Raw genomic sequence first — 17,477 nt, forward strand, 5'->3', positions numbered from 1 at the left:
ATTTAAAGCTACTGTGCTCATTTCAACATCTATCTAATGTGCATTTGTATAATAAAGTAGGGTTTCATGTATCACTAAAAGTCGTCTTACGGATCCCCCTGTAACCTTTCTGTGTTTCTTCATTAACTTTGAGCTGATTCATCAGCTGTTGTTGGTTTTGATGTTGAGCTTGCATTTATGTCTATGTTGGTTAATTGTCTGGTCTTGACAGACAATTAGGTGCATCCTTAAAATGCCAACCTACGTACATTTTCTAACCTCAGTGTTTGTGAAATATTCCCTGACAATCAAAAGTTTCCAGCAGCTGGAATTTAGATGAATCTGCCTTTTCATGGCCTGTTTTTCACCTCAAATCCATTCAGAAATCAAGGGATAGTTAAAAAAAAAAAATCACCATGTCTTCAGACGTGCTGCTTTGTTTCAAAACAATGCTACCCAGCAGTACCGTGTTTGTCCCATCAGATGTAGATACCTCAGTAATAGAGTGCAGCTTCAGCACTGTTATTTCCATTCCATATATGATTAGCCTTGCCAGACCACCATGGACAAAGCACAACATGTGGGCTGGCTCTTCAAGGAAGGCTACATCTGGTTCTTAACATCAAGGTATTGTGTTGTTGCCTTCAGAGCACATTCACTGGAGTGACTGGGATCAAGTGACAGCCTCGACAGTAGTCAGGGAAGGAAATGAGGCAATTTTTCATTCGCACATTCCTTATCGCTAACATTTCTTGAAAACAACATATTTTCTGGTTACTTGCTGTCAGATTTTGTTTGGCTTAGGGTTCCTCTATCACCATTTAATTCAAGGAGGCTTATTAAAATACCATTTTGATTGTAGTGTGTTTCTCCTCCACATAAAATGATGGACAAAAAGTACAATTTTGCCGCAATAAGCCCAAAACAACCTGTTCCCATGTGTATTTGGCAAGTTGCATCACATTCTGACATAGTTAATTTTAATTACTTGGATTTCCAATTAGCCCTTTTATAACGTAGTCACCTTAGTAACCTGTATGTACTTATGCCACAGACACAAAAACACACACATTTAAAAAATGGGATCAATCGACAGCCTATAAAAGGCTTAGACAGAACTTGGAGATATAAAGATATCCTAAACAATACTCAGGTTATGTTTTGTTTATTTATTTTCCTCTCCCTTTTCTCTCCATCTACACTCTGTGTCACGTCTATAGTTTCCTGTTTCTTCAACTTCACCACTCCGTCTGGAGTGCTGCTGTCTCCCAACTACCCTCAGGAGTACGGCAACAACATGCACTGTGTGTGGCTGATCATCACCAATCCTGAGAGCCGCATCAATCTGGCCTTCAACGACCTCAGCATGGAGAAGCAGTTTGACTTCCTCTCGATCAAGGATGGTGGGAAGGTAGTCTGGAATTATAAGCCGTTGTTCCCAGTTTCTTTGAATAGTCCTTTTTTTTTTGCAACATCAGCTATGGACCTATCGATCGGTCATTGTGGTCATCTCAGTAGGAGAAGCAGGCTGTATTAATATGTAAACGAGCCAAACCTGTCTGCCAGCATCATTGGACTTTAGTTATCTGTCTACCTCCCAGCAGAAGCTGTTTAGTCTTTAACTCCTTTCCCTTTTTTAAGCTGATAATTCCTTTTGGTCTCATCAGTAAATGTTTACCTGTTTTTGTCAGGCCGAGTCTCCTATCCTGGGTACGTTTTCCGGCGATGCCCTGCCTCCTCCTATAACGACAAGCGCCCACGTGGCCCGACTGGAGTTTCTGACTGACCACACGTACACGGACCGAGGCTTTAACATCACCTTTACAAGTGGGTATTGAATGCTGTTTCCAAGGATATAAGGGGAAGTCTTTAAAGCCCATCACAAAAGGCTGCATTGACTGGATGTTTTGTACAGTGCATGTTTGTGTGTGTGTGTATGTGTGTGTGTGTGTGTGTGTGTGTGCGTGTGCGTGTGCGTGTTTGTGCGTGTGCGCGTGTGTGTGTGTGTGTGTGTGTGTGCATGAATCATATGCGATATCTCTGTCACCCACAGACTTCATAAACCCTTGAACATATCAGCAAGACATTCCTTGTGCACACACACACACACACACAAACACACACACACACTCTCACACACACACACGCACACACACACACACACACACACACACACACACACACACACACACAGACAGTCGCTTAGAGAAATGACAAAAAGCCTGTCTTTATTGTCTAAATAGAGATTTGACATCTGAATAAAACACAAACAAAGACGCGGCATCCTTACCTGACAGATACATTTCGGCAGTGCTCATTATATTCTATTCTGGGTAGCTGCTGACTTGTGAGGAATTTCCAGATGGGTTATGCACTCTAACGCAGTACACGTTGGCTGCATGCTGGTAAAACCCATTTCATGGATATACTGTACATTAAGGGTTTGGCAGCAGGGTTATTGCATTTGCATTGTTGTGTAATGAGCCTGATCTCTGCATTATTCCACATCCCAAAATAAATATCTCCTTACAGCGTTTCTTACCCTAACCATATAAAAACACAGAGCTATTTCATAGATAGTTAAGGTGCTGTTGGGAGGTTTGTCTCAATAAGATGTGGCACTAAAATTAGTTGCAGTGACTCACTTTAATACAGGCAATAAAGTGTTATTTTTTTACTTTTACAGTGTGATGCTTTAATATGGTCTTGTACTTCTCACCTTGAGTTTACCACAGTTATTTTTCTTCATCTGCCGGGTGGAGCTCATCATAAGTAATAGGGTAGCTGGGTGTTTTTTTTTGTATCATGCACATACAGCGCAAGTGTCCAGTCCACATGAACGTATGAGACCGCAAAGAAATCTCTAACGCTGGTGAAAGATTAGAACATTATTTTTCATGTGCAACACTGCAAACAAAGAGCCTTTCTGTTCAGAGCTCGTCAGATAAATTCTGCCACAAAAATCTTCCCTCACTGAAATGCAGCTCACGTTATTTCTCATAATCATCCAACAAAAAGAACTCGCCTGCAATGAAGAACATTTTACTAAAATACGTAGCCCTTAAATCATCATCTAATGAGCACTAGAACATGAAATGGACTTCATCTTCAATAATAATGGTAATGTACCTGAAAGTAACTCACAGAGCTATATCCTTGACTTTTGCTTAACTGCTTCACATATGGCTCTGCTCGGGTACTGTTCTAATCCAGGGACGTCCATGCAAAATATCCCACTTAAAGATCTCTCTAGTAAGTCTTTGTTCGGGCTATTCAAAAGCCTGATCTTCTCAAACTAGTAATAATTATATTATTAGTAATTATAATTAACAATAAATACTTCTACTACTGATTTTTAGTATTGTTATTATACTATAAACTATCCTATATACAATATAGTAGACTGTATATGTATATATATATATTGTACTATTCAGGGGCTATGCTTCATGCCGGCTATGTAGCTGATCATTATTTTTGACACTAGAATATTGAGACAAACTGTTTTAGTCATTTACCTGCTGAATGTTTGATTCGTGTGACCCTCTGATCCTGTACACTGTGACAGCTGTTATGTAAAATGACAATACGCTCAGAAGACTGATCCCGTATTCTTTTTGTAGTTCCCAAATCTATTTTCCGCTCCAGTTAAAATAACACAAGTCAAGCCTACCCAGAATGCTTTTGGGACTCGGCTCCGGGTCGTTGGCAGACGCGTTATCGAGCCGACCCAGGTGCCTCTGGAGAGCCACGATGTGGACAACACATGGTGACTAATGCATTAATAAGCAAGCTAGATGAATGAATCAATTACCGATGCAGCGCGGTGAGCGTATGTCAAGGCCAGTTAATTGAAGATGACGGTTAGTTCCCGAGAATAGTGTCATCCAACTCCGGGACGGTTTTTTAGTGGGTTGCGGGGCTGAGAGGACAACTTCCATCATTCATGTTAATTAAGGACATGCCAAACTGTATTGAGGGGATTTTTGTCACATTAATAAATAAGATGATCGTGATGGATGAGGTGTGGCGGGCGCTCTGTTTGGGTCCAGTGGATACAGCAGAGGGATTCATCAACACCTACGTGTGTCATCTAGCTGCATGTGTGAACAAGAGCGAGAGATTAAGTGAGGGAGAGGGAGAGAGAGAGGTGCAGGTGATGTATTTGTTTACATGACTCGTTCCAGGGTTACGCCTCCTCTTTTCTCCGTGGCCTTTCTAACTGGTTCCCGCTTGAAGTTCCATTGAGAGGCTTGATCGATCAAATCACGAAAACAATTTTCCCTGTTTGTTTACCCCCACATATCATTCAACAATGTCATCTGGCACTGATGATCTGCATACGGTGTGCTTTTCCACACCCTCTGTAATCACTGCAGCAGGGTGAATCAATGTGACTCACTAAGTGAAACAAATCCCCACTCGTTAAACGCTGGCATTGCTAAATGCTGACGGTAGGGGGGGAAAAAGTTTTGTCCAGAAAACTTCTGTAATTATTTTAGAATCTCCGTGGAAATTAACGTCTTTGCACGGAAACTGTGATGTGTGACAAGGATTAAATGCTGCAGGTTTGCAGGTGAGCCGTTCTCTCTCTCTCGTGTTTTCAACAAGAGGCCACTTTACTTTATTGCAACTAAACCTATCTCTTCGCCGTATTTGCAGCGTTTCGCCACAACGAGTGTCCAGACCCGGGCGTGCCAGTTAATGGGAAGCGATTCGGCGAGAGCCTTCAGCTCGGCAGTTCAATCTCGTTCCTGTGTGAGGAGGGCTTCGTAAAGACCCACGGCTCGCAGACCGTCTCGTGCATTCTCAAGGACGGCAATGTGGTGTGGGATAATGCAGTTCCTCGCTGTGAAGGTGAGTAAAGAGTGGTTCGTCTCCCTGACAGCTATCTTACAGCAGGCTGTTGAATGTTTGTCATCTACCCTGAACACTCCACCGTACAATTTTTTTTTTTTTTTTTTTCATTCAGTGGCATAAGAGGCTGCTGCTGGTTACACACACGGGTGTATGAAAAAAATTAAATTAGAATTACTGACACAGTTTTTAATATTAGTTCTAAACACTAACAAGACGAGTGGGATTTATTTTGTACTGTATTTTGTATCCCGTATCACACTCCACAGTAATGTTTGAGCTGGCATATTTAGCTGTGTGGCTAAAAAAAACCCCACAGCTATCACCAGGGTAAATATGCAGAGGATTAAAGTAATTAAGAGGAAGATGTGCATATATTTTCATCTATAAATGTTTGCTCCACGACCGAGCATCTCATTAGCTAGCTGCCCACTGTGTTATTTATGTTATGTATGTTATCTTCTTCACACCCAAATATAAAGGCCGCACCGTTAATCAATCAAATCAAATCAATGTCTTTTACAGTAGTTGCAGATATAATTAATTCCTATCAACGATTCCATACGGTTTCATGACGGAGATCGTTAGGATCTGACAGAAGGGTGGTGATCGTGGGCGGTGATACAGAAGCTTTGTTCTTCCCGAGCATCTGTTGCTGCAGACATGCTGTGCTTGCATGCAGATTGCTGAACCATCCATTTACCCCTCTCTGACTCAGTATCAATAAACGATTTCCTGCAACTCAGAAAAAGGTCCAAAGCTGGCAACGATGAGACGAAGCTCAACGTTAACCAGCTAAAGCTCTCTTCGTATACATGGTTATTGCTCCGAGGAGCCTAATCAGGCTCACTATTGGAGATACGCAAAAAGCAGAAAAAATTATGAAAAAAAGTCACTTCCCCCCAGTGTGCCACGGCAGCGTTGTATTCCCCCGAGACCATCTATCATACCCCTGCGTTTGTAGCATAATGCGTTGTATAAATGTCCTTCAGTATGCTGAGTTGGCTGATTAAATCATTCCACTTCAAAGAGAGCGAGGAGCTGGCACTGTAACTAAGCCCTCCACTGTGCCCGTGCGCTCTGGTTAAGGATAGGCAGTCACGGAGTTACGTAGCGACGTGAGCCGCGGCGGAGGTGAGTTCACAGGGGAGAGGTCCATGTGCTCAAATGTCTTTTGTGCTCGCGATCACGGACGGTCCCGTTTCCTCCGTTTGACGTGGGATGGCCTTTGTCGGAGGTGTTGGATGATAGATTTAAAGACAAACAGCCCAAGAGAGGAAACACATGCACACACATGGATATGTAGCACACCCCCGTGTGCACACATGAATAGGAGAAATGGTTAACCTTGAAGTGAGCCGTCACCAATTTACATTAGGTAGACCCTGGCACTAAAAGAAATGGGATGAGGCCCGGCTGATGCATGGGATCATCTATGGACATTGTCATATATCAGCTTGGGAAAGACATGCATAATTCAATCCCTATCTGTTACCTTTCTCCCTCCACTTCTTCTTCTCTCTCCGTTAGCCCCATGTGGAGGGGATCTGAAGGCTCCCACTGGTATCATCCTGTCCCCTGGCTGGCCAGAACTCTATAAGGAGGCCCTTAACTGTGAATGGATCATTGAGGCTCCTCCAGGCTATCCTATCAAGATCATCTTTGACAAGTGAGTCACAAAAGAAGACTGCTGCTGCGTCACTGGGTTTTTTATTTTTTTATTTTTAAGAGCATATTTTTCTTGGTTTTTACCATCTCACCATTTCAAGTGCCCACATTCATCTCACCACATTCTATCATTTCCTTTCTCCTCTTCCTCTGTCTTCCCTTCTCGCAGTAAAGCAGTAGATTTAACACACATTCACACATGCCCCCAAATCGATGGATGTGTTTGTGTATTATTTAGTAAGTGCTCATAAGTATTAGTTTTTCATTTGATATCCCCTTTCCCTGAAGATCCCCAGATATCGTCACACAAACACACACACACACACACACGTACGTACATACAAATACAAATTCCACTAGATCTGCATTTGTACATGCGTATGCAATGCATATGTAAGTGGTGATGGTCTGTCAAGGGGAATGGAGAGATGGGATAATTTGTCCTGATCTGTGAGAGAGAGAGAGTGAGAGAGAGCCATACAGTCATAGGATCAAACGCTACGTTCGCGTTTTGCTGAGGCGCATCCTTCCCAGCCCATCCCATCCTCATCCTGCCATGTTAGTACACCATGCAAAATGAATAGAACATAAATGTTTGTTGCTCTTTAATTTTTATGTTACATCAATAAAATATCACAAACCGCTTCATTTAGATGACATGGTTTTGATACTAAGCAATTTATTCATGGCTTTGAAGATGAAGTGGCTCTGGCAGCAAAGACAGAAACACGCACACGCACACACACACACACACACACACACACACACACAGCCACACACACACACACACACAGCCACACATGCGATGCAGATGCACTCACCAAAGCATGCCAAATGTCTCAGGATTTTCTTAAACTCAACGGATGTAAATTAGAAATAATTTAATTTGACCCATGGTTTCCAAGTGTTCGTTAAAAGCAAAATGTTTGTCGATGTAAAAAAATGTATGTCATTATTAAAATGTTGTTTAAATTATTGTTTACTCTGATTAAGAATCATGAGTCAATGTCTCTTCTTCAGTTTGCATGGAATGTGATTTTTATTACGTTCATTTAGCCCACATGTTGGAAAATTATTAAAGGAGTCATAACCTGGTTTTATACGTATCCAGCCCCCCTTGGATCGCTTTGGATCAATTCGTAAAACTTATTAGAAAAAGAAAAAAAAAATTTAATCAAACATTGAGCTTGTTCTGACTCTTTTTCGTACCGCGATTTTATCACGCGAGATTACGCGCGAGGTTTTGACTGGTCCGGATGTGCATTGTATAATATGTAATGAGGCGCGCGTTGATTCGCCGCAGGAAGGACAGAGCCGGGGGGGCTTGCCTGCATGCAGACTCCAAAACATAAACAGCCCCCTGTCATGGCGCACACACTAAATTACGAACCTTACGGAATTCAGGCATTTATGTACGGAACAGAGTCGGAACCCGAACCGGAGAGTGAAGAGCCAGAGACGGTTGAAGAGACACGTTTACAGCAGGACGTCAGGTAGCGGACGGGGGGGGGGTTGGGTGGTGAAAGAGGGGTGGGCTTATGCAAGTAGCCGCCACGGTGACGTCACCGAAGGCGCAGAATCAAAATCTCGTGCTTTAGGAATGCACACCCTTGTGTGCTATTCCTGTTCGGAAAAAGAGCAGAAGCGAAAAAACGGCGCCACTTTCAAACTCCAGCCTTTCAGGCAAGTTTCAACTGAGGTCAAACACAGATATGCATGTTTTAACAAGAGAAATTGCGATTTCCTGGTGATGACTCCTTTAAGCTTGTTTTTGTTTTTTATATCTCCACAATGTTTTATTTATGTACTTGGTTGATTAGTATGTTTCCCTATTAATTATTTTCACTTAGTGGTAGCCAACTACCCAAAGCAGATTGGCCCAAAGCAAAAATTAGCTGTTTGCTTCGTTTGTGGTAATTTGTTCAAATGCTAACTTGTTTAGCCTAGTCCATATACATTTTAACAGAGTCCGCTGTCTCTCTAAGACAGTGTCGAGACCTGTATTATTTTTAGTTCATATTCAGGTTAAGGAGTTACAAAACTCATTTGCAATAAAAAATGAAAAACAATTGGAATTTGTGGCCACGGGCAGTTGCAGTTTGTCTGGTCAGCCTTGCATTTAGTAGGAGTTGATGGGAATTACCAATGAAACTCAGACTAGCTAATTAGTTGCATCGTTTATAGACCTTGTGTTATGTGTTGACTTAGTGTCACCGTATTTTATTTATTTTTTTTATCAAAATACAAATACAGTTTGTTCTTTCTTTTTTATGTGAAGCATACAAATCCTTGCTCAACTTGCTTTTCTATTCTCAGGTTCCGCACAGAGGTCAACTATGACGTGCTTGAGGTGCGCGATGGACGTTTTCCCTCTTCACCTCTAATTGGTAGTTACCAGGGCACCCAGGTTCCCCAGTTCCTCATTAGCACCTCCAGCTTTCTGTATCTCCTCTTCTCGACTGACAAGAGCCACTCGGACATCGGCTTCCGCATACGTTATGAAAGTAAGGGCTACTACAACACACACCAAACATACAGGATATATATTACTGTATAGGAAGGGCTCATTTTACAGACAGTAATGGAAATGAGTCTATTACAATACAGACCAAATCACCATCAGCCATAAGCCTTGTTCGCCGTACTAGAAAAGCTATTTACTCTTGGTTGTAAATTACAATCTCCACAGGCTCTCAATTTCACCATGAAGCCGGTAAATGGGGTGATTGCTCTGTCAGATATCCCTGCTTTAGAGCACATAGCTATGCTCAAAATCCCATATGCACTGTTATTTGTTTACACTCATACAACAATACAGTTAGCCCACGGTTCAATACGTACCTCGGTTCTTGGGTTACTGTTAAAAAAACAGTAAAACATTAAAAAACAAAACAAATTCAAAAGTAAATCGACATATTTTAAATAAACATAGTCACTGTTTTAAATAAAAAATACCTGTACTTCAGTAGCCTATATATGACGTTCATACAGGGGACGGGTTTGGAGTACCGCTCTTCATCTCCACTCCAACATATAGCGGACCGTCACAGTGAGATAACTCTCTGTTTGAGGTCCAACTATCCGGGTCAGTGCTCAGCTCTGTGCTTTAGCCAGTTCCACGTCGATGCCTTTCTGTTGTTTTATAGAAGTCAGGAATTACGTCAGTGCTGAAAAGTGTAGCGCAAATCAAGCATTTTGATTTGGTGACGGAAGCCCGCAACTCTACGGAAAAGGCTGCAAATCTTTAGCAATAAACATCCCACTGCACTTGTTCCGTTCTTGTGTTTGTGCACCGGTAGAATCGGCTTGTTGGAAGGCATCAACGAGAGACAACTGTTTTTAACTGCCGGTGTTACCTGCAGCCGTCCTGCTTCCGGGACGTTGGATATTTACTCGGCAGGGGGATGTTTTTGTGCTCCTCTAAAGCTCCAACATAGCCAACTCAGAGAGAAATACAAGGATGGGAACATGCAATTGTATTGCAAAACCAAAAATACCGGTTCAGTATTACATTGAGAACCGTTGCATCCCTAGTACACACACACACACACACACACACACACACACACACACACACACACACACACACACATTATGTGAATCCAACCCTTTAAAGCATTCCTGTCCTGCTTTCTACCTGTGTGCCTCATAGTGGTAACCTTTTGCACTTTCTCTGTGATGAAGCTCTGCAAAGCTTCAATAATTCACTAGGAGTGTCACTTAGGCAGAAACTATGCAAGTTGGAGCGGGGAGAAGTGGTGAAACTTCTCATCCGTTTATTCCTGTTGAAAAAGGATGTTCAAGTAAATGATTTATCAGGATTTCTTTCGGAGAGAAACACCACATTTTAACATTTCTTGACCCCTTCGTGACCTATTGAAAACAGGGTATGAGCCAATTTACACTGTAAGGTAGATTTTCAATACCTGTGTCTCTGTGTCACCTCTTCTTTTTTTTTTGTCCCCTCTTTTTCCAGCCCTGCAGTTGCAGTCGGATCACTGCGTGGACCCTGGTATACCTGTGAACGGACAGCGACACGGCAATGACTTCTACGTCGGAGCTCTGGTGACATTTAGCTGCGATGCGGGGTACACACTTAGTGACACAGAGCCGTTAGAATGTGAACCCAATTTCCAGTGGAGCCGCCCCTTGCCTAGCTGTGATGGTACGTTCCATAATATTGACCTAGAAATTAATAGCCTCCTGCCAGATTTCCTCCTATTCATAAATGGGATTAAAGCTGAATTCATTGTTGTATGCTATTTCAGAAAAAGGAATTTTACTTCATATTGCATCACATTGAAATGGCTATGCATTTCTTAGTTATTGTAAAATCCATTTTAGGATAACATTTCTTTCAACAACTCTTGTTTTATACTTTAAAAGTTTCTGCCTCATTTCATCATAAATGTTTTATATGTACAGCCATGAGCTTGCCCTTTGATGTTTCCTTTTTCTCCGCGTCTGTAAATGCTTTTATATTTTAGGACAGCATTGATTTCTGTCCACTCTGTAATGATATTGATGACAGCACTCTTCCTTTTTTTTCGCTGTCTTGAAGGGCACTTCTTGTAAAAAATGTATTTTACAGCATTTTAAACGCACAGACAAGTTTTGCCATTTTTGGGGGGACATTTTATTTCTCTCTTCATCCACTTTGTTTCCTCCCCCCTCTGATTTTGCCTCTCATGTCTCTCCCCCATCCTTCTCCTGCTGTGTCCGTTCGCCCCGTGTCGTCAGCATTGTGTGGGGGTTATATCCAAGGCAACTTTGGCACCATCCTGTCACCTGGCTTCCCAGACTTCTACCCACACAACCTGAACTGCACATGGATAATCGAGACCTCCCATGGCAAAGGTTAGCAGAGAAATTCCGTGTCAACACCTGCGGCAGTCAAATTCAATTTCCCTTACAATGTCATTTCCCCCTACTGAGTGGCCTTTTTATTTTGCCGAACACGCTGTCTGTGTAAGACTGAAGTGCTGAGAGGCTGGCCTAGAGCTACGGTGCCAAGGGACGGCTCTCCAGTCATGTCACCTTTGGTAGAGCGCTCACATCAAATTGACACAGCCTTATTTGCAGATGCTCTCTCTGCGTGGGAGTAATGTGTTTGATAAGTAGTCTGGAGGGAAGACAGGGAATTGATACTGTATGCATTATAACACTGAGAATATTGTGTTTTATGGAAATTCAAAGACTTAAGCGTGCTTCTAGTGGATATACAATTTAGTTGTTATTCTTTCTTTTTTTTTTTTGCCTTACTTGGTTGCAAGTTCCAAATTAAAGGACTATATTCTTTAAACATATATAAAAATGGGAAATGCAAGACTCCAATCCCAATTTATTTATACAAGGGGCCAAAATATGATATAAACAACATATTTTATCAATTGATCTGTCTTCATCTCTCATTCAGGTGTCCAATTCACCTTCCACACCTTCCACCTGGAGAGCCCTCACGACCATTTGTTGGTAACGGAGAATGGCAGCTTTTCTCAGCCCCTGTGGAGACTGACGGGCTCCACACTGCCCCCAACTCTCAGTGCAGGCCTGTTTGGGAACTACACGGCTCAGATCCGCTTTCTCTCTGACTTCTCTGTTTCCTACGAGGGATTCAACATCACTTTTTCTGGTAAGAACGGATTTAGTTATTGGAAATGCAGAGAGACGAAAAAGAGGGAAAGCTGAAACAAGTGCTGGTCACAGTTATACTGCGCCATGCAAATCATATAGAAGAGACTGAGAAGTTAAGCACGTAAGAGGTTATGACTCGAAAAATCCCATGTTGTTCAGGTTGTAATCAAAAACACAACGGATCTGGTGGGCCGGAATGCCCTTCAGGGGGAGAGAAAACTCTTACTGTTGAATTGCTGTTGTATTTTCACTTTTAATTGGTTATGAAACAGTCTCATTTTAATACCGAAGCCTCTATGCAACCTACATAAGTAAACGAGACCATCAGGATAAACATTGGCTAATTATGGCAAAAATTTCTCTAGTGGACTCTGGTGCTCGGAAACACGCACTGCTTTTGTCCACGTGGACCGCCAAAATCAACACGAAATGAAAGTTCCTTGTTGTAACAAGAACCTAGGTCCACAGCAAATTACACTCTGCATTCAAATAACAGGACACAGGCCAGACAGAACTGCAAATGCAACCTTTCTACACCACGACTCGGTGTGAACAATATCACAATAGCCTGATCACCTCTCTCAAAAGAATATGTTGAATAGACGGAGGCCTAAATGCGGACACCTGAAAGGCACATGAAAGGCTTTATTGATATTAAGAAATTACATTAGATGTAATCTGTGACTTTGAGGACATTCAGTTAATTCAGTTACGCATCGTTCACCTTGTTTGTCCGTAGGAGAGAAGTTCTCAAACTTTCAAAGCATGAGAGAAGTCTTAGTTCAATTAAAACTAGACCACAGGGCATACCTACTACCTTCATGCCCTAATGCATCTCTGGCAACAGTATATTTACACCTTTTTTGCTTTTACAATTTTTTTTAAAGAGTATGATTTGGAGCCCTGCGAGGATCCTGGAATCCCACCATACAGTACCAGGAAGGGCCTGCAGTACGGAGTGGGTGACGCCCTCATCTTCTCCTGTTTCCCGGGTTACCGCCTGGAGGGTCCAGCAAGGGTGATTTGCTTAGGGGGCAGGAGGCGGGTGTGGAGCTCCCCTCTGCCAAGGTGTGTTGGTAGGTGGACACATGCTTTATTTTGACTTTTGTCACTCCCCTTCTTCCCCACCCACAATGCCATGTTTCCACACCAGCCCCTTCACATACACCCACCCAGAAATGTACAAAACTGCCAGTTATGTCGGGATATGAGGCATTTCCTTTCAATTCTTCTCATTATCATCCATCCATCCACCCACACTCTTCATTGGATAGCCGTCCTCCAAATTATTCAGAGCAGCAGTTATCATGAGGATGACATTGCAGAGCTGAAGCATGTATATTATTAATGTCGCCTGGGAAAGATGATGAGTAAAACTGCAAATATATAGGTCAATATGTTGATTCTATAATGCACAAAACCTTACAGTAAGAGCTGCATGATTATTAATATGAAAACAAATTGTATCCTAATTGTTTTAATGACAGGTAAAGTACATACTATGACATTGATTTACGTATTTGTGTCATTAGCATGACCATTTGTTCTGTATATCTAAAGCAATATTAAACATTTGCTGCATTTCAGATACAGCTTTAATTATTTACAGTTTGTTTTTGCCTGATTTTTTGTGTTTCTCCGAAGTCATCTGTAAGCATTAAGATTTTGACATTATTGGGAACAAGTAATTGCAGTTTATTAAATACAATTTGGTGAAGCCACATTTATGTTCTTCACTGTATCTGCTTATTTGTTTCTAATTGTTTGTTGTGAATGTCTGGGCATTTGTTAAGTAGGTCAAGCAAGTCTCTTCTGCCCTGGCTCTCATTGCATATGTATCTGTAGGAATAATGATGCTAGCGGTTCTTTTTGCATCTAGCTCAATCCAATGTTTTAAAAGTTGATTTTTTAAACTTCTGACAGTCATATTCAGCTTCCTTTTATATTACAAACATGATACTTCCCCAAGTAGCTCGTCTTGGACAGTGCCATCACCTCACCTCAGCTTACCTCACTGCGTTAGGTAACAGTCTAACATTTGTGGCTGTTTAAATTCCGGCAGCTATTTTTTTCTATTGAACTCTTCTCCTTTTGTTCACTCTTTCCTGATGTGATTCAGAAAAAAGCCATTTTCAAATAGAACTGAAATGACTGTTAATCTTATTCAGATTGTAATGTGATTATGATGATGTGCCACTCAACATTCAGGTATAGTCACTGACCATATCTCTCTCCCCATCACCTCTCCCATCTCCCTCTGCATGACAGCATGAATGAATACACTGTGAGTTTCAAGCATATAGCGATCGACGTGTCCTCTGCTCTCTCCAATACCACCCGCCCTCTTCCATTCTCCCCCCTTCTGTCTCTCTGTCTGTCTCTCTGCTCCCTCTGTTTTTCTCTAGCTGAATGCGGCTCATCCGTGACTGGCATGCAAGGGGTGCTGCTCTCACCCAACTACCCCGGTTACTACGGCAACAGCCACGAGTGCATCTACTCCATCCAAACGCAGCCTGGCAAAGGCATCCAGCTACGGGCGCGGGACTTCAGACTGGAGGAAGATGACATGCTCAAAGTGAGGGGGGGGTTGCAGAAACGGTAGACTTGTTAGCATATCTGTGTGTGTGGACCTGTTCATCTTAATTCAGAGGCTTCCTCCCACTCTCCCCCGCCTCCTCTCTTCCAGGTCTTTGATGGCAACAGTAATAAGGCTCGTCTGCTGGGGGTGTTTACAGGCAGCGAGCTTCTAGAGACAACCTTGAACTCCACCTCCAGCTCCATGTGGCTGGAGTTCGTCAGCAATGCAGATAACACCAGTAAAGGCTTTGAACTGCATTTCATTAGTGAGTAGCACCCAAACACACACCTTTCATTACATGTAATATTTGCATTTCCGTATAGTTTGCATTCTCACTCTCGCTGAATGTCACTTTTCAGCCCTCGTTGTGGCCTCTGCCAAATAAAAATCACATTAATGTTTTCTTCCTCAATGCCCTCTTTCTCCTTGTACTGTCCTTCCTCACCTTTCCCCCCTCTCTCCCCCTCGCCAAGGTTTTGAGCTGGTGAAATGTGAGGATCCAGGCGTTCCCCAGTTTGGCTACAAGCAGGAGGACAAGGGTCATTTTGCAGGAAGTACTGTGTCCTATAGCTGTGATCCAGGCTATACCCTGAAAGGCCCTGAGGTGCTGACCTGCCTGAGGGGGGAAAGGAGGGCGTGGGACAGCCCCCTCCCACTCTGTGTTGGTGAGTCAGACGCTAGTGAAGGGGTTACAGATCAATATGTCCATGCTGTTGACAGACGCATTAGTTTGCCAGTAGCATTTTGGTTTCTCCCAATGTGTTCTTTCACATTGCATTATATTATGTTCAGTTTTTACCGAATGCAGGAAGTACTCAAAACCTTTATTTGAGTAGAGTACACCGTTTGAAAGTACAGACGTACAGTAATGAAGTATTAAAAGTCAAATTAGGCATCATGCAGATGATCACTTTTTAATCTTTATATTATATTATACTATTAGGTTGTTATTATGATGCAGGTGTTTACTGTTGCGGCTGGCCAAGTTGTTTAATCAAATTTAACAATCAAATTGTGTAAATTATTACATATTTTCACATGCAATCTAACTTGTAGTTAAGGCTGACACAGAAATGTAGTCGAGTAGAGTATAAAGAAATGAAAAGGTGTTTAATTGCAGTACAGCAGCACATGAACGTGGCCGTTTTAATGACCAGTTATTACGATACGCTATGGAATGCTACCTCATGCAACCTCATGCTATGTGGTCTTATGCTATTCTGTGCTATTCTACCTTACATCACAGTGTGTTATTACCTCTTCTTACATCACTATCTGTTACATTGTGTTTATATCAGCTTAAAATACAGGATAAGTAAAACAAAAAAAAAAGAATTAAGCTGTTTTACATTATATTCGAGTGTTTATCAGTCGATGCCTCATTGTTTGGCGCACTGCTAATCCTAAACAGTTTTATTTTGTTCAGCTGATCTAAAATGTCTGACCTAGTTCCTCATCCTAATAACAAGTGAAGATGCCGGTGCAGGTTGAGGAAAGCTCTCGGGTTTGTTTTAGCTCGGCTATTTCGGGGCATCCATTTGGTTGCTTTCCCAGCACCTCATTCAGTGCATAATCTCCTCGAGACTGACTGCACCTTATATTCATGTTGCGTCATATTGCAAATTGCTGCATTGCATATCATTTATTTTTTACTAAAATAAGACTCTTTCCATATCAGCAGCACACTGGGCATATAGGCAGATTTTTAACCCCTAGCTGTCAGAGGTTGGAAGGACCGTCAAAATCCATTTCATGGAGATAATTTATCCATTATAGAGTATGCTCGTTTCATAGAGTTCACCTACAGTTCACCTGTCAGTTAAAATGACATGAATGCACACACCTGTATGGTTGGAATGGGATTACCGGGAATACATATTCCAACTATTTCCCTTTTGCTGGGAAATATGATAAGGGGGAAACATGGGGAAAAAAAGAAGCTTTGGAAATGCCAAATTACTTGAATGAATTCTGTTTGCTTATGCAATGTAAAGTAGTATAGTATATCACTTCCATGAGGCTGTTTTCAGCAGACAGATCACAGGAAATTGCATATTCCTCACAGCTATAGTGAAGCTCAAGCTGCATGCAAACTTTATATTCTCAATCAATTTGTCACATGGAGTCTTACAAGGTACATCTCCAGTGAAACGCGCTCCTGTCAACTCTTTCAAGTTGTGCATTAAAGATGCACGGTTCGCAGTTATATCCGCAGGCACCGCGGATAATCCACAGATCGAGCGGGTCGGGTCATAAAAATTAACATTCTGATTAATAGCAGATGGGTAGTGGGCGGATGAGGTAATACATTATTAATGAGGAAAATATTAATTATGGTACATTCGCTAAGAGGTGAACATAGCAGACAGCATGGCTGCAGTGCTGCTACCTGCTGCTGCTCCACACCACGCAACGCTGTGCGCATTTATGCACACGGAACAGCAGCACAACCCCATTGATTATTTCACAAGCTGAAAGTTTTCGTTCCGTTTCCTTGGTGGAGTTGATGCATTAGTCATCATGAGCACACCCTGCCTCCTTCCCTCCTGCCAGAGTGTCTGCTCCACCAGATCAGGACACACACAAAAAGAGTCACCTGGTTGAAGGGCGCCGTCTACCAGACCGCCACGATCCAGCCAGTTCTCTGCCAAACATGTGGACTAACAAACGCCATTCTATTACCTGCATAATTATTAATATCACCAAATAATACATGAACGTGGTCAGGTTAAGTTATTTCTTTTAGTGTTGCTTGAAATAC

The 17,477-nt window shown here is 42.1% G+C and overlaps 1 protein-coding gene across 1 annotated transcript in view; it reads left to right on the forward strand.

Moving 5' to 3' along the window:
• Positions 1–17,477, forward strand: part of csmd2 (CUB and Sushi multiple domains 2) — a 230,847-nt gene that overhangs the window by 125,473 nt on the left and 87,897 nt on the right. Inside the window, exons 14-25 of the mRNA XM_084032112.1 lie at positions 1,200–1,390; positions 1,671–1,806; positions 4,642–4,836; positions 6,367–6,505; positions 8,821–9,008; positions 10,481–10,669; positions 11,245–11,361; positions 11,921–12,136; positions 13,026–13,214; positions 14,544–14,713; positions 14,825–14,981; positions 15,190–15,381. Of these exons, the coding sequence (XP_083888238.1) occupies positions 1,200–1,390; positions 1,671–1,806; positions 4,642–4,836; positions 6,367–6,505; positions 8,821–9,008; positions 10,481–10,669; positions 11,245–11,361; positions 11,921–12,136; positions 13,026–13,214; positions 14,544–14,713; positions 14,825–14,981; positions 15,190–15,381 (2,079 nt within the window). The remainder of the gene's footprint in view (positions 1–1,199; positions 1,391–1,670; positions 1,807–4,641; positions 4,837–6,366; positions 6,506–8,820; positions 9,009–10,480; positions 10,670–11,244; positions 11,362–11,920; positions 12,137–13,025; positions 13,215–14,543; positions 14,714–14,824; positions 14,982–15,189; positions 15,382–17,477) is intronic.

The sequence above is a fragment of the Eutrigla gurnardus genome (genome assembly GCF_963514095.1).
Source record: "Eutrigla gurnardus genome assembly, chromosome: 17".
Lineage (NCBI taxonomy): Eukaryota > Metazoa > Chordata > Actinopteri > Perciformes > Triglidae > Eutrigla > Eutrigla gurnardus.